We start from the raw sequence: 23631 nt of genomic DNA, 5'->3' as shown, positions 1-23631 counted from the left end.
AAAAAAAAAAAGTAATGTTTTTTCTGATTTCTGACCCACTAGGCTTACAGTTTGATGCCAGATGTAACATATGTTAATAGTTGAGCTGTTTTTATGGGGTGACAGGATTTCCCATGATGCTGAGTCGGCCCTGGAGGGTTGCCCAATGTGACTTTGCTCTTTTTGATATAAACCCTAATAACGGGATTGCCCAGTTGCTTAAGACAAGGTGACTCATAGTGACGTAGTCTTCACTTTCTTTCGAGTTCTTCGAAACTAAGTTTTGCAAGTTTGCACTAGTTTCATTGACCCCACCCCCTCCACAAGCTCCACCCCTGATTTTCACCCAGAAGTTTAGATTCACTATGTCACTATGCTTAGGGTACATTTATTCCATTGGCTATAAAGAGTAAAGGATCCTGCCAGCAAGTACTCCCTATAGCGCCTCTACAGGAAAAATGGGGGATTACATGTTGTTTATTGAAATCAACAGAGTCCTCCAATACTGAGGTGTAACAGGGGGTGCAATAGAGGTGTCTCTTACCTATATAAGGGGAAAATACTTGAAATAATACATTATAATTTGGGGGGCTGATACAGATATTGAATGGGGTTAAGCAGCTTTAAGTTACGACACAAAGCTATAATCTGCTACAGATAATAGAGGAGGGTCCATAGTGGCTTAAGCATTTTCTAAAATTGACAACCCCCTTACAATAACCTCCTGTATCCTCCACAGTTTGCATGGACTCGCAAGGGATTCATGAAGACGAGGTGGCGAGTAAATGACCGGTCAGTACAATGCAGTCTCCTAATATCAACTTTGTGCTAATGGCTGTGACACGCGCTGGCGTAACACGTGCGGGGTATAGCAGCCAGGTCCTCAGCGCTGGAAGCCTCAGCGCAGTCTGATTGTTCTGTAGTTTGACAATCACAATGATAAATTTGTTTGCGTTTGACTCATATCTCCAATAATGAGCAACCCTTGATCCCAATACTTCCCCGAGCCTGATCTACTGCAGACCTGTGGCTCAACATCTCAGCCTCAGCTTCCTTCTTTCTGTATTTAGTATAACCCTATGAGTTGCATATCTGCAGTATATACATTTATCTGACTGTATGTATATATATATATATATATATATATATATTATATACAGGATCATCCAACTTCTTTAATAGCATATTGTCGGCTAGGGTGAAATTAAACTCTCTGCTGCCTGTGGCGAGCTATAAAATGGCGCCCCCTCTGCCCCATCTAGTATAAATTTAGTAAGTGGGTTCTCCATGCAGGGTCTTACACCCGTATTGGCATTGGGTGTGAAGAGACACTGTTTTTATGTGTCAGGTCCTGCTTTTTAGTAAGTGACTGCACCTCTAACATTGCCCCCCCATCTTGCTGCAGCTGGTGCCGCCTGAGGCGAGAGGCTCAACTTGCCTCATGGCTGGTGGACCCCTGATCATCTGAGAAGTTGCATGAAAATGCATTTCTTATAAAGTACCATCTTGTAAAGCCCCCCAGTAATCAGATATAGGATGTGGGGGAACCCAGCCGACAAGTGTTGAATCTCCCTGCAGCGCCACCACTGGTATAATAAAGAACTTCCGAGCTTTCATTGAGATTAGTCTGTTGTTTGTCTAACGCAGGGCTCTCCTGGCTCATAGTTAAGGATCCTGAACAGCAGACCCCCTCAAAGAACAGAGAATTCCCTGTTATGGTGTATAAAATAAGTTCCCAATTTTTAGTACCAAAGAGGGACTTCTTATATGATTCTACCAGACCTCATTATTGTCCATAACAAAGGGAGTCCCATTTCCCAGTCTCCCGTTGATGTGTCGCATACACATAATGGGGAAAGTTCTGATCACTAGAACATGGGCTCCTTGTTTCGGTGATGGCCGCACCTTCGTACTACCACACCGTAGTTTCTCTATGGGAATGATGTAGACATCTGAGTAGAGCCTTCAGCGATATTTGTTGACTCCATAGACTTGTGGCTTATTCTTTTCTTAATTTTGTTAACACTAATGAATCTTCTTTTATCGAAGGATATTTGACCTTGTGAACCTTCACCTCTTCCATGATGCCTCCAATTTGGTGTCAAGTGACTGCTCCCCATCCGTGTACAGTGCCAATCGTAGAAGAGGTCTATACCACGTTCTAACAAGGTACCAGTCAGTGCCCAGGGTAGCACCTATCCATCCAAACTTAGCCCTCCTTGTACAGTCATAGGCTACAGGTCACCACCTTTATCCTGATGTGTGGAAGAGCTTGTATGATCGTGCTACCTAGCTCTGATTTCTCATAGTCTTTCCTTCTCTCTGGTCCTGCAGGTTAACAGATGACTGCAATGCACCATTTTTCCTTTTTGGAGATTTTAACTTCCGCCTGGACTTAAAAAGCCTCATCCAGGTCTGAGAACCATTGATGTACAATCATATGGGAGTATTATACATAACATGAGGGGTGATACATGCAATCCTCTACCCCTAGGCTCAAGGCTGGTCCTCGAGTGACACCGGAGACACGGATGGGCAAACTGCAGTGTATGAACAGGATGGAGAGGTACTGAAGGTCCTTATGTCACTAAAGACAGGTTGCAGAAGCTTATTACACCTGCAGTGCAAATCTGCCTTTCTGCCTTTTCTGAGCATTTGCATTACAATATAATTGTGTGTTATAACTTACTCTTCCGTCCTGACAAAATCCTGGGGTAGTCACAGGGGCTGGACTTTGGATGCATTTAAAAAAACAACATGTGACTTGTCTGTGTTACTCACTCCTCAGAGCTTGCCCCCCACCTCTGTGCTCCTGTACAGCTCCTCCCTCCTGCTCCTTCTCAGAGGTCACAGCCTGATTAGCTGACATTAGTGGGAGTGGGACAAGCTGTACAGGAGCACAAGTATGGAGGCAGCCTGCAGCTCAGACAAGTCACATGTTGTTTTCAAACAAAGCCAGCCCCTGTGACTACCTCAGGATTTTGTCAGGATGCCAGAGTAAGTTATAACACACAATTATACTGTAATGCAAATGCTTATAGAAGGCGCTGCAAGTGTCATGGGCTTTTACAATCTGTTTTTAGTGAAAATGAGGTCCCTGGTTCCCTTTAAGTATTCCTTCCAGGGCCAGACAGGCCGTTGGCTCCGTGTGATACCAAAAAATGACTACACAGCTGTGTATGGACATGAGCCTGGCCAATGATGTATATTGTACTTGATTATCTCAATGTTGTACATGATGACTTCATCTTAATTGACTATCACATCTTTTCTCAGGTCCAGCTCATCATGAAATGTAAAAGGTTTGAACATCAAAACGCAAAATTATTTCAGGAGGACAATGTTCACATGGTGAGAAGTGATCCATAGTGTGATCAAGTTCATTATCTTGTGATATCTCACATCACTACACTCTGAAGAGTCACTTACTATAGAAGCTTGGGATGGCTATCATGTTATCATTGTGATAATCCCATCAAATATGATCATCTACTCAGCCATATAGTGTTGTCTTCTGCTGGATCCTTGGCTCTACTATTTTGTAAGAACTTGGACTTTCCTCTGGATCTTCTATAACCTCCTCAGACCAACCTGCTCTTCTCTTTTTGAGAATTCAGAACATTTCCATATCTGTATGATCAGGAACCTACCTTTAGATCTGACCCCTAACATACAAAATTCCATCTGTTCTGACCCAAGATATTTAAATACTGTTAGTCTTACCTGGTTTCTATTGTTTGTAGCTGCTCAGGTTTGACCATGAACCAATCCCTTTCTTAAGTGAACTGACCGAGGTCCAGATCTCCTTTCCACCCACGTAAGAAGAGTGTCTTCAAAATGTCCAGCTTTGAAGTTGAGCAGTTTTCTATATGTGTTTTTGCTGCTATAATTCCCAGGTACCCTTTCAGTGAAGATGTGACCAAACCAACAGAGTATATGACCACGCGATGCCCAGCATGGTGTGACCGCGTCTTCATGTCACACACAGCCAGGGCCTTATTACAGAAGGTATTTCCTGATCGCCACTGATCCTGTATCTGTGTCCTCCTATCATCTTGTCCTCTTATTCTTCTCATCTTCCATAGGGTAAATATGAAGAAGCCTGTGTACATTATGGACGCATTGGTGGAGACGTCTGTATGGGGGATCACAAGGTAAGAAGGACCAAATGTTTCTACATTCTACAAATTCATATTTCATCGGTCACTCACTGATGAGTCTTTCTTGTTTTGTCTAGCCTGTGTTCCTCTACTTTGAGATGGAGACCAAACTTGATCAACCAGAAAATTGACAGGTAAAGGGGTTGCTTCGCACATACACTCATTTACCTGCTTATTTATTGGACTAATCCATTGAGCAATGACTGAAATCACTCCCAACTCCTCTTTGTTGTCTTGATGAGAAGGGAAGACGTGTGAGAAGAAGGGTCTGAGTGGGGCTGGAGTTATGGAAACTGAGGTCTGAACTATGGGTTGTAGGACTGGATTATGAGGTCTGTTAACATGTACGACTTATGGGCTGTGGTGTACAGACTGGTTTTGGGATATGGTCTGAGGTACCTACCAATTTTGCAGTTTGGTCTGTATTATGGGCTATAGGCCGGGGACCACATAGTGTGGCCTGGAAACATTTACCAGATACCTCCGGTGGTGGTTTATATCTCCATGAACAGAAGAAGTGAGGCCTTGTTGAAATCTAAGAACCTGCAATTGGGGGGTACACTTTACATTGTAAACCAGTTCTGCCAAAATCGGTTGGAGACATACATCCAATGATACATACATCCAATGATACATCAAGTGTATGTGACCAGAGCTCATCAGAGAAATGTCCAATAGTTGTCCAACCATTTAATCTTTGGTGGACCCTTAAATTAGAAAAACTGAATAGGGATAATTTAAACTACGGTAATCCAGGAGTCCAATGACTTGGTTATCGGATCAGACTGGTCCCACTGGTTCATTCAGATGTCTGTATTTGGACGCAGTAAATCTTGATGACCTCTGTCTTTCCCTCAGCAGGTCGGCCTGGGATCCCTGTTCATCCTACCAGCAGAAGACTTCCAGGAGGGATTGGTTTACAAGATAATATAGGCTTATCATTTATTTAATACTATTTTATTTAAAATACAACGTGTGTCATCCTCTCTTCTTCTTGTGTGATTTATTCCTGATGATGGACAGTAGGGTGCACATAGATGGCACGGGGGTACAATACTGACGACCTCCTTCCTGGCAGTCCAGAATCTGGTGTAGCCCCTCCACTTGCAGCCAACATGGAAACCTTAACATATGGTGATTGACAGCTCCAGATCATGGTAACGGACACCTTGATGTGTCACACCCCAACCATGGCATCTATGACTACAGTGAGCGTGTTTTTAGATAGGATAAATAAAACATTAAAATCCATGATGTCAAGATGGCTGCTATCCCTTATGTCCATAGGAGCGGTAACTCCGGAGCACCAGCAGCTGTAATTCTCTGATATAGAGAATGGGAACATTGGTAGGCAGAGTTATTTATTGGGTTTATTTCTGGTTTTACTATTGAGGTATCTTCAGTTAAATTGACATGATTCTTGGCACGTGCGAGATTCTGCATTGTTATAAACACTTAAAGGGGCACTCCTGGGAAATTTTTATTCTTTCATTATGTCCCTTGACCACCTATATAGTTCAGCCTGTAATACCTTATTCAGGGTAAGATCATCATTGGTGCTCCTGGAGCAAGTGCCCAAGGCCTCACATTTGCTCTGGTTCAGGGGGCCCAGAAATCAGAAGATATACATTTAGGGTACAGTGGGACACTAGTGCAGCAACCTTTGTACTGTGTATAATTGCTTTTCCTAAAAGGTAAAGAAGTGTCAGTGGGGGGTAGTATGTCTTTCCTTCTTGCCTCTCAACACTGAGCAGCAATATTAGACATCACTAGCAGAGCTAGCCAGACAGGAGCAGCTGAACTGGTGATGTCTAGTGCAGACAGCCATGAGGTCCCAGATTATGTTACATGCTCACCAGATCCTGCTCACTGTGACCCAGCTCTTCCACAGCAGGCTGCTGGCCCGCCCCTTGCAGTGACACTTTGGGGCACATTTACTTACCCGTAGTTCCCGAAATATGGAGTGTCCCACGATCATGCACTCCGGCGCGATTCACTAAGATCGTGTGGCCGATACCCTGCATGTGTCGCTTCCCCGCTCAGGTCTGACAGAGTTCACCTTCTTGTTCCCGCTGCATGTAAGTGCATTGTCTTGTGACACAATTTTAAAGTTACATCCTGCGCTCAGTCCGAATACGTTGAATCGTCCGACGGTCCGCCCCCCCCCCCCATTTCTGTCACATGAAAGTCTGCGCGATTGCGCCAAGATCCGATCGCGTGCAACACAATCCCCTTCTAAATAGCTGTCCCAGCGGCGCAAATTCCGAAAATTTCTAAAAGCCGACGAAAGTAGTTCTGCTGGACCCTTAGTAAATAAGCCCCTTTGTCTGGTAGTCTGGACAGATAGGGAGGGGCACCTACAGAATGTTATTTTAAGCCCCTCCTGCCCCTATTGTAGAGCGATATGTGGCTGTATAACTTTAACCTAATGTATAGAGAAAAAACTTGATACCTCAATGATGTGTGTTGTAATGTTTTGGTTAAAAGTCCTTCTTCAGACAGGGATTGCTAGAAGTAACCAGACTGCTTGAGTTATGTTTCTATATGGCGGTGTGTGACTGCACCCCTAGTATCCAGTCCTCAGTGGAGAATAAAGGGAACCTGTCAGTGCGATTTGGGACAATAAACCACACACACAGGTTCTTACGGATTGGAGGTATAATTTCCCAACTCAACCTATATTATTTCTGTCCGTGCCTGAAATAAAATAAAAAAAATTAAACACCTATACTTACCATGGTCTGCAGCTCTCAGCTCCTGTTAAGTCTTTTAGTGAAGTTGGTTTAGTACACCACGGCTTCACTGCACAGGGGTACTACTTCGGCTTCATTGCATTGTCCAGTCAGCCTAATCTGACTCATCTCTAGGTAAGTGGTTCCATACAAAGATATTACAATGCGATTTGGGACACTAAACCACTGGTCCATGAGGATCTGTAGTCGCTGATAGGTTCCCTTTAAGTGTGTTTTGTATCCCCAGTGTGGGCATTAGCTCAATGTGGATGAGAAGATACTGCCCAGTGCTTGTATTATGTTCTCAGCCTTTAGATTGCTAATTGGTATTGTTCTCCATATACAAACTGATTTATACTATTGTTCCTCTATTGTTACAATGGGGCAGATTTACTTTCCCGGTCCGTTCGCCATCCAGCGGCGCGTTCTCTGCGGTGGATTCGGGTCCGGCCGGGATTCACTAAGGTAGTTCCTCCGACGTCTACCAGGTGGCGCTGCTGCACTGAAGAGCATCAGAACGCACTCAAATACAGCGGCCTATCCTGGATGAAGGTGAGTGCAAGGTTTTCGTTCGGCCACGCCCCCCAATTTCCGTCGCGTGCATGCCAGCGCCGATGCGCCAAAATCCCGGGGCAATACAGGGAAAATCGGCGCAAATCGGAAATATTCGGGTAACACGTCGGGAAAACGCGAATCGGGCCCTTAGTAAATGACCCCCAATATCTTTGTAATACACTTGATTCAAGCATTGTCTCAATGTAATATGCTTGGTTCTGGTATCTTTTTAAAAGTCTTCATTCTATATAGTGATTCTTGTTTTTCGTACTGTAAATATATAGCATTGTTGGTTCTGGTAGCAAAGCTACTTTGTATTAAGCTTTGCTGTTATTGTATCAATGTAGAAAGTTTGGTTCTAGTACTGTAAAAATTCAGTAGGAGATATTATTCCTGATATTTAGCTGTGTATTACGGTAGGCTTTGCTGCTATTGTATGAATGTAAAAAGATTGGTGCTAGTACTGTATCTATGCAGCAGGCTTCCCTCTGGTAGTGTATCTATGTAGTAATCTGTGCTATATCTACAATGTAGGTTTGTTTCTGGTAATATAGAGATATATTTAGCCTGGTTCTGGTACTGTAGCTATGTAATAAGCTTGGTTACATTATAATATTCATGTTTTAAGCAGTAGGTTTTATGTTTAATATTGTATACCTTAATAGGTAGAAGTGATCCTTTGGCTTTAATTGGTGAAAACCCCCGAGTTGTGTGGACCCTGAAAAATGAAATGCTCTATAGTCTGGACACTTTTAATCTGACCCTGACTTTATTCAGTTATTTAGCTCACTGAATCTACAAATGCAGAAAGGTATGTTACACATTATAATGTTAGTTGGTGACTACAGTACTCATTAGACACCGGCAGAAGTGGCATTTAGTAACGGCTCCATTGATTCCAGAACTTTATACTGATGTCTCCTGGCTGTGATGTATTCCAGTTTTCCCTCAGATGCACCACATCTCCACACTCTGCTCCTAAAAATATGTCATTTACAGTATAGTATCTCCTGAATAACAACACTGCGCTCCCAAATATTATATAAACCCTCTCAACACAACATACCCCCTAAATAAATATTATAGCATGCCCCAAATTATCTGTGAACCCTGTACTTATTGTACAGCACCATGGAATTAATGGTACACTATAAATAATAATAATCATTATGGAGAAACATGTTATAGATGCAGCTCCATGGACTATACTTCTGTTGCAGCCTGGGATCCTGGAAGTGTTAGACTAATAGGGTTTATGTCGCCTGTAGAGGAAGTAGAGAAGATTACATGACACATTTATTTTGTTGTGATGTGTGATATCTCATTATTACCCTGATTCTCAGTCATTGATGATATATGGACTGTTCTGGTGCTGTGTCACGTCTCTGTATTTCTAGTGGTTATATGTACCACGTGTCACCAGTTAGTGGCCTAAAGTGCAGGTTGGAGACGTGAGACATCTTGGTCAAAAAGTCTTCCCTGTAAGGATTTTTTGAATGGCCCCATGACCCTCTGGCGTCTTGTATTAGGCATATAACATACTTAGTATAGATAGAATGAGGCATTGATCTCGCTGCGTCTGGCCCTGCGCCACTGTGCAGATGACCGCTGCTCCTCCGTGTCTAGTATAACCGGACGCTCTATGAATCCTGATGCGGAGACACGAGAAGATGCTATTAACCCTTAGGTAGTAAACTATGAAACACAAGGACAGCCCATTAATGTGCATGGACACAGTGTAATACCTGATTTCCCCTGTGGAGGCACTGCAGGGAAGATTAATACTCCCTGACATGTCCCCCCACAGCTGGTTGCTGGGGATCGGTTTATAATTTAGAGGACAAAAGTAGACGATTTAGTAAAAGTTTCAGTCTGAACAGTTGGAACAGAGAATCCGCCTCTCTCTCATCCTCCAGGCACATGCACGCTCAGTCCGGTCTGGTGGTGCATGCATGCTGACTAGAGGAGTAGTGGTCATGCAGGGTGCGGGATGAAATCCTTGTAGGACTCCCACTACTTACCTTCAGTAATCTCTCTATCTCTCACTTGTTGATACTTAATGACTAGCGCATCGATATCCTTGTGTCAAAATGACACGTACTGCACACCTTCCTTTATCAATGTCAGCCTCATTTAGATAAACGACCTCTCTCCTCTTACCCTCTCCCTCCACTCCCTGCTACACCTCAAGAGGTCTGCCCACCCCCCCCCCCCTCATATTCTTTAAAGTAACAGTACAGAATTTAGAAAAATTACTTATTTTCTTTAAAAAACAGTGTTACACTTGTTCACAGGTTTTGTGCAACCAGATATGCTAGTGGCATGTTATAGAGCAGGAGGGACTGCCAGCTCATAGGACACTATGATCTGCTCAGTGCCTCCTGCTCTATAACATGCTACCTGCACATAGGACACACTGGGGCACATTTACTTACCGCCCCCTGCGCGATCCCTTGTGTGCGTTGTCCAATGATCATGGACTCCAGTGCGATTCACTAAGATCGTGCGCCCGATTTCCTGCATGTGTCACTTCCCCGCTCAGGTACAACAGAGTTCACCTTCTTCTTCCCGGTGCATGTGAGTGCATTGCTTGCGACACAAATTCAAATGTTAAATCCCACGCTCAGTCCGAATCCGTTGGATCGTCCGACGGACCCCCCCCCCCCCCCCGATTTGTGACGCATGAAAGCCAGCACGGATCACTGTAAAGTTAATCATCGGAATATCCTACATTTGTGCGGTCCGCAGCCCCTTAGTAAATGAGCCCCTATGTATAATTTGCTCAGCTCCTCCTGCTCTATAACATGCTGCCTGTAGATAGGACACTATGTACAATCTGCTCAGCTCCTCCTGCTCTATAACATGCTGCCTGTAGATAGGACACTATGTACAATCTGCTCTGCTCCTCCTGCTTTATACCATGCTGCCTGTAGATAGGACACTATGTACAATCTGCTCAGCTCCTCCTGCTCTATAACATGCTGCCTGTAGATAGGACACTATGTACAATCTGCTCAGCTCCTCCTGCTCTATAACATGCTGCCTGTAGATAGGACACTATGTACAATCTGCTCAGCTCCTCCTGCGCTATAACATGCTGCCTGTAGATAGGACACTATGTACAATCTGCTCAGCTCCTCCTGCTCTATTACACACCATAAACATACATACAGTATTTGCACACCACATATACATACATACCTAGATACAGCATGTAGACACATACATACACTACCATATGGTCTCATGCAGCATATACACATCACATATACACACATAGAGCAAATACACAGTACCATATACAGCGTATATACACACCGCTTATATATACAGCATTTACACACAGACATACACTATCATATGGTCTCATGCAGCATATACACAGACATACAGCAAATACACAATACCATATACATACAGTATATGTACACTTACATACAGCATATACACACCCAATACCCTGGATGTCAGGGACCCTGACACTGTGGGTCCCATAGAAGCTGCTACCCCTGTAGTTACGCGGCCCCTGGACAATATGTACAATCTCTGCTCCTCCTGCTCTATAATATGCTGCCTGCTCCTGCTCTATAAGAGAATCCTGGCATATTACCCTGGCTTTTTAATGTTCCAGGTCTCCGTTTAACTCCAAACACTAAAACGCTGGAACTCTTGCATGTTTAATGATGATTTTTGGATACACATTATTACAGGAATTGTATATGCCCCACACATCATCATGAGGGGTCACTGAGGGGGGGCTCAGCCTCCATTATTATTATTGAAGTCCCACAGGAGTAGAAAAACATGGCCGCTCTCTTTTAGGACAGTGCCAATCCTGTTCTTTCAGTAGAATAGGATTTATCGATAGTGATACCTACAACCGTAGGTATGGAAGAAAGGAGCCACGTTTTCCCAATCCTGTACAAGTAACAAAGATTCCCCGGAATCCACGGCCTCGGCTCTATGGACACGGGAGATATATACTTTCTATACACTGATAATACAGAGATCACACAGTCTGTGTCACTGATGGTCCACAATGCAGCAGGTCCCAGAGATATTGGGGCTCCATCTACCCCCGTGTAATAAATTATATTGTCCGTCTTTACACACTGGAGAGCGAGGGCTGAATCTCCAGAATATTCCGGAACATGCGCATCACAATATATGGGAATTTACGGCTATTGCTGATGTATTCTGAGTAGTTAAGTCTTTTCCAGTCCCTGGATGGGTTTAGTCTCTTGTCTCACAGGTTGTGAGGGGCCAGGCTGAGCACAGAGAACGCGGCCCGGTGTTTCCGCAGCAGCAGGCGGATCTTCTCATCGTCTGAGTCAGGATCTAAGGGTTTGGTATATTCGTCATCCTCGTTCTCAGAGGGTGTTAAGTCGCCAGGAGCTCGAGAACTAAGAGAAGGAGGCCCGGAGGGGTCAATGGAGCTCTTCTTACGCCACTTAGTGCGACGATTCTGAAACCAGACCTGGAGGACAGTAATAATACATTATTATCATTCACACATCTATTATCTATCTATCTATCTATCTATCTACTATCTTCTATCTATCTATCTATCTATCTCCAATCTATCTATCTATCTATCTATCTATCTATCTATCTCATATCTATCTATCTATCTATCTATCTATCTATCTATCTATCTATCTATCTATCTCATATCTATCTATCTATCTATCTATCATCTATCTATCTATCTATCTATCTATCTATCTATCTACTATCTTCTATCTATCTATCTATCTATCTATCTATCTATCTATCCACCTATCTCCTATCTATCTATCTATCTATCTATCTATCTATCTTCTATCTATCTCATATCTATTTATCTGTCATCTATCTATCTCTATGTATCTGTCTTTCTATATATCTATCTCATATCTATCTATCTATCTATCTATCTATCCACCTATCTCCTATCTATCTATCTATCTATCTATCTTCTATCTATCTCATATCTATTTATCTGTCATCTATCTATCTCTATGTATCTGTCTTTCTATATATCTATCTCATATCTATCTATCTCATATCTATCTATCTCATATCTATCTATCTCATATCTATCTATCTATCTATCTATCTATCTATCTCATATCTATCTATCTATCTAGAAAGAGAAAGTCCAAGCGGCACAAACCAGAGGAAGTGGTGGGTGCAGGCGTCCTGGGACTCGGCCTAAGGTCCCTCAACGATATATACAAGAAACCGGGCAGCACTCCAAATAGTGAAAAAAGGTGTAGATTCTTTATTCCATGTTCAGCAACTTAACAGCGACGTTTCGGCCGAAAAAGGCTCCTTGGAGCCGAAACGTCGCTGTTAAGTTGCTGAACATGGAATAAAGAATCTACACCTTTTTTCACTATTTGGAGTGCTGCCCGGTTTCTTGTATATATCTATCTATCTATCTATCTATCTATCGATAATCTATCTATATCTCATATCTATCTATTTTTCTATCACATATATCTATATCATCTATCTATCTATCTGTCTATCTATCTGTCTGTCTATATATCTATCGCATCTATCTATCTCATATCTATCTATCTATCTATCTATCTATCTATCTATCTATCTATCTATCTATCTATCTGTCTGTATCTCATATCTATCTATATCTAATACATATCTATGTATCTATTTATCTATCACATATATCTATCTCACATCTATCTATCTATCTATCTATCTATCTATCTATCTATCATCTGTCTGTCAATCAATCAATCAATCAATCAATCAAATATCTATCTCCTGGAGTGCTGCCTCTTCTTTGGATGTATTACTGGGACCCTAGCCACGGGATCTAGGGCTGTGCACTCACGCATTTATATTTGTCAGTGCTATTATGGACTTTCCTTTTTTTCTAGTTATCTATCTATCTTTCTATCTATCAATCAATCAATCAATCAATCAATCAATCACATATCTATACCTACTGTATCTATCCTCTATCTATCATATGTCTATCCATAATAATTATATCAATTGTCTATCTGTTGGATAAATATCTATACATCTAATTTATTGTTTACTATTTTTAATTAGCAAAGCTCAAATGTAACTATGGTATATGTATCTCATATCAGCCTATCTATCTATTATCTATCAAGCTCATCTTTATATCTATTGTGTATATCTTCTACCAATCTCTTATTTACCTTTCCATCTATTATCTATCCAGCATCTATTCGTCATTCTACCTATCTCATATCTAACTACATAATATTATACAATTCTTCTATAGTTCTATCACTCTATGTATAGATCTAATATCTACAAATGCCTCTATTTGTCCAAATTATTTGGTTATATTTTTATCGGACGATCCGGTCACTACTAGAAAGCCAGATTTCAGAACCTCAGCTGTGCATCATCTTTAGGGGGATATCAAATTGGGTTTTCTTGTGAATCACAAAGATTTCTGTAGCATTTTTAAACGGCTAGCACAACATGATGAAGAAGCTCAGAAGAACTCACCTTGACTTGGGATTCACTCATGCCAAGGTTAAAAGCTAGTCTTGCCCTTTCTGGTCCTGCAAGGTACTTTGTTTGCTCAAAGGTCTTCTCCAAGGCAAAGATCTGGTGGCCTGTGAAGGTAGGACGGGTGTGCTTCTTCCTGGTGGACACGTCCATGCTCCCTGCGGGACCTCAAGAAAAGTAGTAAAGAACATAAATCTATATTTGTCAGTAAATTCTAGTAAACACATGCTGTTTAAGGAACACGTAAGACTACTGAGATAACCAGAAGAACCTATCTTGGTGGCAACCCCTTATATCTTGATCAATTATGGAGACGTCTATGCTCAAAAAGGGTCAAAATCCCACATATAAGGTAACTATGTTCATATCAGAGTTACATATAAGATGACCTTAGCTTTGTCCACTCCCTGGAGCCTCCCTTTATGTGAAACAAGGTTTTATCCAAACAAATTTACTGCAAACAACATATGGTTCGGCTTCCCCTATCTAGAGTCAACATTCATGTGGAAACTTACATTAATCTTGACATATTCTGTGGTGTCTAAAGACCCAATATAATAAGTACACTATAAAATAATATAAAATTTGTATAGATTGAGGTGCCCATCAGCTGAATTTTCTCTTGACTGACACCTGGCCTCCGGGATCACCCCATAGGGTCTTCAACAGGACCCACCAAGAACAATGGGACCTCCCAATATTCATTTATATAAGTCAGTACAAATAACATTTATATTTTTGGTTCTAGTTTGGCTCTCTATTTAATGGAACATGCTAAAAAATCCTCAGCTACCTCAACTTCTTTGACAAAGCTCCTCTCATACCTTTTGTAATGGTGGTGTTTGGCATTAATACTAGTCTAAGCTAGCTTGGGTTACAAGTTGAGCCCCATGTGTTGTCCCCATAATATTTTGCTCTTACCATTGTTGAGTGTCCTGTTGCTGGTTCTCCATTCCTGCCCAATATCTGTCCATCCGCCTTGGCTCTGATTGCTGTAGGGGCTTCCACTTTTGGTCATAATGCTTCCTTGTTCAGCGAAGCAGCCACTGCTGGCTGATGCCCTTCCATATCCCGGCATGGTTGGGTAGGCTGGCAACATCCCACCATGTGGAGCTGGTAGTGGTCTGCCGAGAATGTCTGAGATGCCGTGCGGGGTCCCAGCAGGTAGGTGACATCCTAGTACGGTGCTGCTCAACTTGTGAAAAGTTGTGTGGGCAGAAAACTGGCAACCAGCGGGGGCTTTGATTTCAGAATAAGGAGGCAACATGAAGGCTCCAGGATGATGGGTCTCCATGATCCCAAATTGGATTTTAGTTCAGCCGATTTTCTTATAGCGCACCAGCGAAACTGCTGGGGGAATTTTCACCATGGGTGAAACCCATGAAATTCTCTTAAATTCTGGTGGTTGTCCGTTGAGTGGAAGTCAGAGAACTAAATGTCTAGTTTCCAGATGTCTCATCTATTGCCTCATATCCTGCTTTCTTATCTCTGTTGAGGTTACTACTCTCTTGTTAAGTCTTCTTCTTGCCTCTTGGTTGCACTCTTCTTCTTCTTCCTCTCCCTTCTACACTCTCCTTCTCTGTAAACCCCCTGATTCTCTGTCTCTCCTTGTTCTCTCTCCCTGCTCGGCTTTGTGTTCCTCACTATCTTTCACTCCGTCACTGTCTCTTTCAAACTCTCATTTCTCACTTTCTCGCTCCTTTCGTTTTGCTCTCTCTTTTTCTTCCCCCCCTTCAGTCTTATTCTGTCCCCTTATTGCCTTCCACTTCATCTCATTTCTTCTGCAATCATCATTTCTTCTGTTCACTTTCTGTTCTTTCGATTTTGCCACCTAGATTCCCCCAAGCTCGCCCTTCTTCTCAGCTAAAAATCTCAGTCTCGTATCTGATTACAGAACTTCCTATGAAATCCGGTTCACCCCTCTGCAGCTTCACTCCTCTGGAAGCCCCCCAGTTCTTCTCTAGTCTTTCCCCAGTCTATATCTCACTCCCTGCTCTCCAATCCCAACAACTTTCCGTCGTCTAATCGCCCTACTCACTAATTGCTAAGGATACTATTCAGGTGAGCTGTATTTCCCATTTGCTCACCTCCCCCCCTTTAGTTATTGGCGGAGGTGATGGGTGATGGCCAATGATTGGCCGCTCCCCACAGCCTTCGCACCCTGCCGGACGTCCCTAGATAAATTGAACTTTAAGATAGGGAATTAATGAGTTTGATTTTTCCACTGAGATGTTTGTCCACAATCTGACACAGCCTATCCCCTCTCCCACACAATGGGATTTATGCTTAGTAAATAGATCACACAACACAATCCCGGAACTCGGAAGTGGTCAATCCAACCTCACTATGTGTAATATTTTTGTTTATTTGCATAATTTTACTGAGGAGTAATTAGGGCATAGAATATAGTAGACCAAGTGTAATTGTCACTGCTTATAGGTCGTCGTAAGATTGAGCTTCCATTAGGAAAAAATTGCATTATCTCCTGGACTAGAACCCATATCTCACTCAATTAAGATACGACCATTGCTGATAAGATGTAATATGTAGCATAAAAGACAAAGAAATGTATCAGCGGTGAAAGCAAAAAGAAATGAGGGCACTAATGAAAGCTTTGGAGCTCCTAATGGTGGCCATTGGTTATACGTTGACCACCAAGCTACATTTTGGATGAGCGGCCTATCATCTAATGTGAATGGGGCTGTAACAACTTTGCCAGAACTTCAGATGTTTGAGAACCAAGGTGTTGGTTAAACCCTGAACATTGGTCTTCCACTTTTACGGAAATATCTGTAGGACCCCCAACAATGAATATAATGAAGGATCAGATGTGGCTCCAGCTCTTCATTGTTTGCGAAGATACAGCACCATACATATAGCTGTGGCTATTCTGGGTACTGCAGCTCAACTGATGATTATAAACAGTTGCTGAGTCACAGTGCTGACTCATGTTTTATTATTACTTCCATGTGCAACATCCCCCACCGGGGCCTAGCCTTTTCTCTGGGCCTGGAGTCAGCCGGGGCCCGCAGTACCTGAGTGGCAGGCGGTTGCGGCCTAAGCACACTTGTGTCACGGTGCTTGGTATGGGGAACCGGAGGGCTGTCCTACAGCCTGGCAGGTCTCCAGCAGGGTGGTGTTGGCAAGAAATGATGAGGGAGCGGCTGCTATAGCGGATCTCCCTGGGGCAACCCTTTGGTGTCTAGAGTATGAGTCTCTGTGTGGTGGACAGGGTGCCCGTGATGGTGACAGCCGGAGTAGCAGGGACCAGACGGAGGCAGAGGTTGAACAGAAACACTTACAGTTCTTTATTGGAACCAACAGTAACATCAGCAAAGTGCCTTTAACAAGATGGTGGAGTACTGGAGAGGTACTTGGAGGAAGCCTCAGGAGGTAGAGCGCCAGCCTGGATGCAATGGCAGGCTGGGAGGTAGCTGTGTCCTAATAGGAAGCTTCAGCTTGATCCTGGATATCTTCAGGTATCACCCATGAAGGTAGGATGATACCCCTTTTCTCACTACCTAGCTATTAGCTCCACTTCAGGCAGGGGCTAGGCTCTTCCTGCTCTGGTCTGGTGTGCTAGCTGTACAGACTCCGAAGAGTCTGTACTGGAGAGACTCCAGTCTGCTTCTGAGCTACTGCTCAGCTAACTGCTCTCTAGAACATTCCTGGCCAGGGGTTTTATTATCTCCCCTTGGTCAGGTGGTGGCTGCTCCTCCAATTACCTCTCAGCTCACAGAGACAGGATGTAACACAGATCATTGGATAATAGACTTTTACATCATACTCAGATTAACTTCTGCCTTGCCAGGCAGGATTAACCACTGCAATGTCCCCTGTGTGATGTGGTGACATGCTGTGGGGCTTATTCGCAAGCACTCCTTCGCCATTGCATCGGCGAGGGTGTTGCACATGACTTTGCTTAATTGTTTCTAAGTGTAGTAATGACCAAGATTAGACTTTCAGCAAGTCGAAGGTTAATATGGATCTGTTTTGATTCATTTCAGGCTTTTTACTATAAGATCAGATTTGAAGGGATGGTCTGGAGTGATCCGTATGGTGACTACCATGTCTTGTAGATTAGTAGGGTTTATCCAGGAATTATTTTTATACCAAACATCCTAAAGGGCTTTTACTATGAACCTCCCTCTGCTGTTGGAAAGATTGGCTTTGGATGGAACCAGTCCAATATAGTGCCTTCTTACCTCCCCAGCAGAAGGAGGTTTCTGAGTTATACTGCCTTGTACTGCAGAGGCTCTGCTCCTCTCCTGACAAGCAGGGCAGAGGGTTATTCCTATTGGTTGCCTTGCCATGACAAGGCAAGTGACTGGGAGGAGTGACTGAGCATGTGTGTCCAGTAGGTGAATGTGGTGGACATAGCGACTTACAAGTGGTGTCATATTATGATTTTTTTTTTTCTAACCTCAGGAAAATGTCAAACATTGGTAACTCTTATCTTAGATATGTATGGTTTATCCATAGATTTAGCCAAAAATGTCAGATAGGTGCAGTTCTAAGAGTGCGGATCCACATCTATCTCCAGACCAGAGTTCTTCGTGCTGCCTGATGCCATTGAGAAGGTTATTGCTGAGTGTAATGATATAGCTATGAGGTCACTATATGAACTACAGGTGGCTGCTTTATGAATATGACCTTCCTGTCCTGCAGATACGGTACGACCAGGGCTATGGATTGCCCACAGTCAAAACAAAGCAAGACAAAGCCATATATGGGACATGTGATATTTCCTTCTGTCTCTCCACTTCTATTGATCTGGTTAGACCTCATGAACTCCGCTGTGCGATGTGTAGGAGGCTGTATGGAGCTCAGAGATGGGTTGAAGGGGTTGTCTGAGGGTAAAAAAAAAAACCTTGGGTGGCTCGGGATGGGACGGGTTGAATGAAATAAACATGTACTTGCCTTTGCAGTCCATCCCTGTCTCCAGCGCTGCAATTTCTCTGGTCCATGCCCCATTTAAACAAACAGGGGCAAAGAAGCTGCGCTGCATTCGGCCACGGCCACCTGCGTTGTATAATGTGGTACGGGTGGGCGCGGGCAGCCCCCTCGGCCGGAAGCTGGATGCAGCGAGGCTTCCATGCCCCTGTTTGTTTACATGAGTTACGGACCAGAGAGATGGCAGCGTGGGACACCAGGAGGGACCGCAGAGGCAAGTACATGTTTATTGCATTTAACCCGCCCCATCCTGACCACCCAAGGGCTTTTTATACCCTCTAGAATACGGTTCTTCACGAGCCCGGTGGTTATATCATTATTTTTTTTCTGAACATGGTGACATCTCAGAGTTACACGTCTTCTTCCAGTAGTCACATCACCAGGAATCTTCTGATAGGATTCCTTTAACCCCTTCTATGCCAATGACACTATCATTTTGATTTCATGTCTTAGAGAGGGGGGCAACTTTGAATTGGTCTGCCTAACAAAATGCCTTGGCCGCCAATCTAATGGGACATTCCTTGTGTAGTTTGTTGTGGTGCACACTGGGAAAATCTAGGGGTTTTGGATGAGCCACGGAAACATATTGGGGCACAATAACTTACCCGTCCGGAGGAGTTTACAGAACCTTCATTGTCCGACGATAATGCCCTGTGCCGCCATTCACTAAGATTGTGCGCCCGATATCCTGCATGTGTTCACCTTCTTCTTCCTGGCGCATGTAAGTGCTTGATTTAGCGACACAATTTGAAAGTTAAATCCCGCGCTCAGTCCGAATCAGTCGGACCGTCCGACAGCACGCCCCCCGTTTTCTGTCGCATGAAAGCAACAGCCGCGCCACAATCCGATCGCGTGTGACACAATCCCCTGTTAAATATCTGTCACTGCGGAGCAAAGCCCGAAAACGACGGAAAGTCCGAAGTAAGTGCGTCCGCGGACCCTTAGTAAACAAGCCCCATTGTCTGCACCATTCCTGCAGTCTGACCACCAGGTACCTGACAAGACGGGTACATTGATTCCTGCCGTGTCTTATTCTGTCCCCCCATCAGCATGGTGCCACAGAAGCTTTGGACTCCACTACACTGGACCATTCTACTCCATTCTCATCCATGGAAAACCCAACTTGGTTTCATGCCGCACTGTAGAGTCTTGCGTCCATACAGAGGGGGAGGTCCTTCCGTATGCCTTCTACAGGCAGATATAATATCACAGAGAATCATAACATCCTGTGCACCTATTAGGAGTATTTATCTTTTTTTTAAAAAAATTTGGTAGCAAAAAAGCAACATTTTTGTAAAAATTGGAAAATAATTGGAAAACTTTTAAATATTACCTTTATCAAATGTTGCCTTGTTCGGTTAATAGTAAATTTATCAGACTTACTTTCTATATCAATCATCCGTTACTTCCAAGATCTCTCTCTTGAATTCGTTAAAGGGGTTTTCTGCCCCGCAGATACTGGAGGCTCCATCCATTGTAAAGTGGCCAAACTAGGAAACTGCAGCTTACTTCCTATATACCGGACTATAAGGCGCACAAAAAATCTCAGAAATCAAAGGTGCGCCTTATAGTCCAGTGCGCCTCTATATGAACCGTACTTACAGACAACAGCTGCCTTGTACTGTGCACAGGTCTGCCACCTGCTGGTCATTCATCCTTATAATCAGGTGTGCCTTATAGTCCAGTGCGCCTTTTATATGAACCTAGACATTTTAGCAGGCATTTATTGATGGTGCGCCTTATACTCCGGTGCTTCTTATAGTCCGAAAAATACTGTACTTGAATAGCATAGTTGCAATATCTTATCCCTGCCACTATACAGAGGTTGGAGCCTTCTGTTCCCTTCAGATTCAAAGTCCAGGTATCAGATTCCCACCGATGACACACTATTGACCTAAGGATAGATCATCAGTATGAGGAATACATGGGATATTGCTTTTACCTCTTACTGTAGGGGATGTTTTGCTCATAAATAACCTGGCATTACTACACACAGTATTTTTATGATTGTGCAGCTTTCCAGGGCACCCACACAGATGAAGCCCCCTGTAATGATGTAGTGCAGCAGTGCATTTGTATAGCATGCGGGATACATCTGTATACTCCTCCATTAATTCTACATCTGTACAACCACTAGGTACATAACCACCACCACTATAATATAACTCAATAACTATAAATATAACTCAATGGCGCCACTGTGTGGCAATCCTTTGCATCACATATGAAATGACTCTGGATAAGATTATATTGCATAGTATTTATTCCCATATGAGCAGTTATTGTACAATCAGCTTCTTATGCATATCAGAAATTGCATCTAAAAAGAGCGCTGGAGAGGTTGTGAAGGTGAGTGCTTTGTCTCTCTCCGGAGCAGGGCTGGAGGGTCTGGACTTGGGATAACTGTAGTGGGGAGGGGGTTTTCGCTTAAATCCTTAATATATAGAATTCTCCCCTCCCCCCCTAAAGCTGGAACCACATTCCTGAGTCAGGGGGGCAGTTTCATCCCCGCATCCCCCCCTCTCTACCCCTAATGCTTTTGTATAAAGACACTGAGGGTCTCTTCGCACTTTCAGCCCCTGGTAATGAACATGCTGCGCTGTAGGGGAGATGCTGGGGGGTCTAATGACCATGCTGCAAGGTATAATGAGAGTGAGTATCTCTATACACTCCTAGCCCCGGTAATAAACATGCTGCTCTGCAATGTGATGGCTATAGCTATACACTTCCGTTCCCCCCCCCCATTTCTGCACTGTACAATAATGCAGGCTACCTTTTATGCGCTACCAGTAGCTGGAGAATAAGCATGCTGCACTGTATAATGGCGCCGAGTGCCCCTAAAAATGCCATAGCCACCTGAAAAAAGAAGAACATGCCGCGCTGTATAATGGTACTGAGTATCTACATACACTTTTGTGGTCCTCTATGGGTGAGGACCCGCCCCTGCGGAGCGATACTTGAGTATCTCTTAACGTGTAGCCCTTTCCTAGAAATTTTTTTTTTTTCTTTTCAAGCGCAAATTTAACTGCAACATGCAGGACCCTTGCCCGGTCTGCCAGGTCAACGTTGTGCTGTGCCCTGTGGCCTGGAAGACTATCCTTCCCCAGGTTGAGGGATACTCCTATTGCTGTTTGTCGACCGACAGGCATCTATCATATAAAGTTGGGGGATTAGGGGATGGGGGGGGGGGGTTGTTGGGGGGGCTCCCTTAATGCTGCTGTAGAGTGTATAGACATACTCAGTACTGATATACATCTGAGACGCAAAGCATTTTGCAGCAGGGATTGGTGTGGGAGGAAAAGGGTTAAGTGTCGCCCTCTTTTTCCAGTCTGATTCCGTAAATGCCGCCCCCCCCTCACTGTTCGGGGGTTTTATGGGATAAAAGGATAAAGGGGGAGGGGTATGTGATTTTGAAAGTTGGGAAGAAGGGAAGGGGGGCAACTCTGTCCTCTTCCCCAATGTCTTCTCATGCATATTACTTTGTAACATGCAGGGTGCAAATCTTCATGCCGTGAGCATACAGGGGGGGGGGGGGGGGGTGAGCGTCTGCTTCGGACTTTGGAGGGGGAGGGACCCCTCAGTGATTTATTCTTCCGGGAAGGGGAGATGTCTGCTAATAGATGAGCGAGGAGAAATTCGGTTCTGATTCTGTGGGGTGCAGTAAATGGCAGTCGGGTCGGCTTCAATAGCTTGTACTTGAGGTGTAATTCTAGAGGGGGGGGAGGGAAAAAAGACAGAAAAATAAAAAAAAAAATATATCATTCTTTTATTACTTCTATGAATAATGATGTTGTCATATAATACCTGGAAAAGCTGGGTGTCAAGCAATATGGCTGCCGCTGGGACGCTCATCCAGTTTTCTTAAGCCCCTGTTTAGTAAAAATATGAGGTTATACCCTCCCTGCTGCATGACTACTGCGTAACCGCCCCTTTAATGGCCACCATATTGGTCGTCACACAGCTTTTCCAGACAAAAGATGAAGAACTTGACAGAAAAGAACAGATTCTTAGAAAAAGGGTTGTCTGAGTATTAGGGCATAGGGACAGTAACACAGAGACCATGGATACTTTAAAGCGTTTTTGGATATTTGGTGGATTTATATATTTATATCAACCAATCTCAGCCCAGTGTTCATTTTTCAAGAGCAAAATACAAAATGAAAGCAGTGCTGTGGTAGGATGCTGTGGCAAATCTGGGGTCCCATGTTTTATGTGGTGCCTTTAAGCTTGTGTTCCCTGCACCACACATAAGCCTTTACGTGGAGGGATATTTATACTGAGCTTGCCAGGAAAATGTATAAGGGGAAATTTATGACGTTGTCATAGCTCCCCATAGCGACCAATCACAACTCAGCTTTCATTTTTAAAAAACTGGATAGGAGATGAAAGCTGCTCTATAATTGGCCACTAACGACAAAAGATGGAGGGCTCTGTTTTCTAAGATGCCTTTTACTTTGGCACATGCCCATCCCTTTCCATATACATTAAACTTATGAAACAGCTGTTTATAAAATTAAAGCTGAGCTCTGATTGCTTTTCATGGGCAACTAGAACAATTTTACCTCAGAAACTTATGTGAATCTTCCCCATTGTCTTTGTAGCACACAGTGGCCAATCACAGCTCAGCTTTGATTTTTTTTGTAGCAGCATATAACATGAAAGCTATGCTGTTATTGGTGGCCTAAATTGGTTTTAATAAATTTTGCCTCCTCACCCCATAATTCATTATACTTTATAAAAGGCTCTCTATA

The 23631-nt window shown here is 43.4% G+C and overlaps 3 protein-coding genes across 11 annotated transcripts in view; 1 reads left to right on the top strand and 2 right to left on the bottom strand.

The window, feature by feature from the left end:
- LOC140127996 (inositol polyphosphate-5-phosphatase A-like) overlaps positions 1 to 5125 on the top strand; it is a 52761-nt gene extending 47636 nt beyond the window's left edge. For 5 of the 6 annotated variants that reach the window (XM_072149301.1, XM_072149304.1, XM_072149299.1 and 2 more), the window contains 10 exons: positions 719 to 771; positions 2029 to 2148; positions 2314 to 2392; positions 2474 to 2545; positions 3256 to 3330; positions 3723 to 3796; positions 3876 to 3987; positions 4065 to 4133; positions 4217 to 4273; positions 5001 to 5125. In XM_072149301.1, the coding sequence (XP_072005402.1) occupies positions 719 to 771; positions 2029 to 2148; positions 2314 to 2392; positions 2474 to 2545; positions 3256 to 3330; positions 3723 to 3796; positions 3876 to 3987; positions 4065 to 4133; positions 4217 to 4270 (708 nt within the window). In that variant the 3' untranslated portion in view covers positions 4271 to 4273; positions 5001 to 5125. Of the gene's footprint in view, positions 1 to 718; positions 772 to 2028; positions 2149 to 2313; positions 2393 to 2473; positions 2546 to 3255; positions 3331 to 3722; positions 3797 to 3875; positions 3988 to 4064; positions 4134 to 4216; positions 4274 to 4997 lie in introns of all 6 variants that reach the window. The other variant, XM_072149302.1, reaches the window with a different exon arrangement.
- A 6006-nt stretch (positions 5126 to 11131) lies between these two features.
- On the bottom strand, positions 11132 to 16891 carry NKX6-3 (NK6 homeobox 3). Its single transcript, XM_072149297.1, has 3 exons — positions 14849 to 16891; positions 13925 to 14094; positions 11132 to 11903 (listed from the first exon to the last, which is right to left on the bottom strand). The coding sequence occupies exons 1-3, from the start codon at positions 15219 to 15221 to the stop codon at positions 11673 to 11675; spliced, it is 774 nt and encodes a 257-aa protein (XP_072005398.1). The 5' UTR covers positions 15222 to 16891; the 3' UTR covers positions 11132 to 11672.
- A 4229-nt stretch (positions 16892 to 21120) lies between these two features.
- The window catches only part of ANK1 (ankyrin 1), a 197051-nt gene continuing 194540 nt past the window's right edge, over positions 21121 to 23631 (bottom strand). For all 4 annotated transcript variants that reach the window (XM_072149293.1, XM_072149294.1, XM_072149295.1 and 1 more), the window contains one exon: positions 21121 to 22589. Coding sequence is in view for 1 of the 4 variants with exons in the window: in XM_072149296.1 (XP_072005397.1) it covers positions 22563 to 22589 (27 nt within the window). In the remaining 3 variants the exon portion in view is untranslated. The remainder of the gene's footprint in view (positions 22590 to 23631) is intronic.

The sequence above is a fragment of the Engystomops pustulosus genome, chromosome 4, assembly GCF_040894005.1.
Source record: "Engystomops pustulosus chromosome 4, aEngPut4.maternal, whole genome shotgun sequence".
NCBI classification, from domain to species: domain Eukaryota; kingdom Metazoa; phylum Chordata; class Amphibia; order Anura; family Leptodactylidae; genus Engystomops; species Engystomops pustulosus.
The sequence above is the reverse complement of the archived record's forward strand: the minus strand, read 5'-3'. Positions and strand labels throughout refer to the sequence as shown.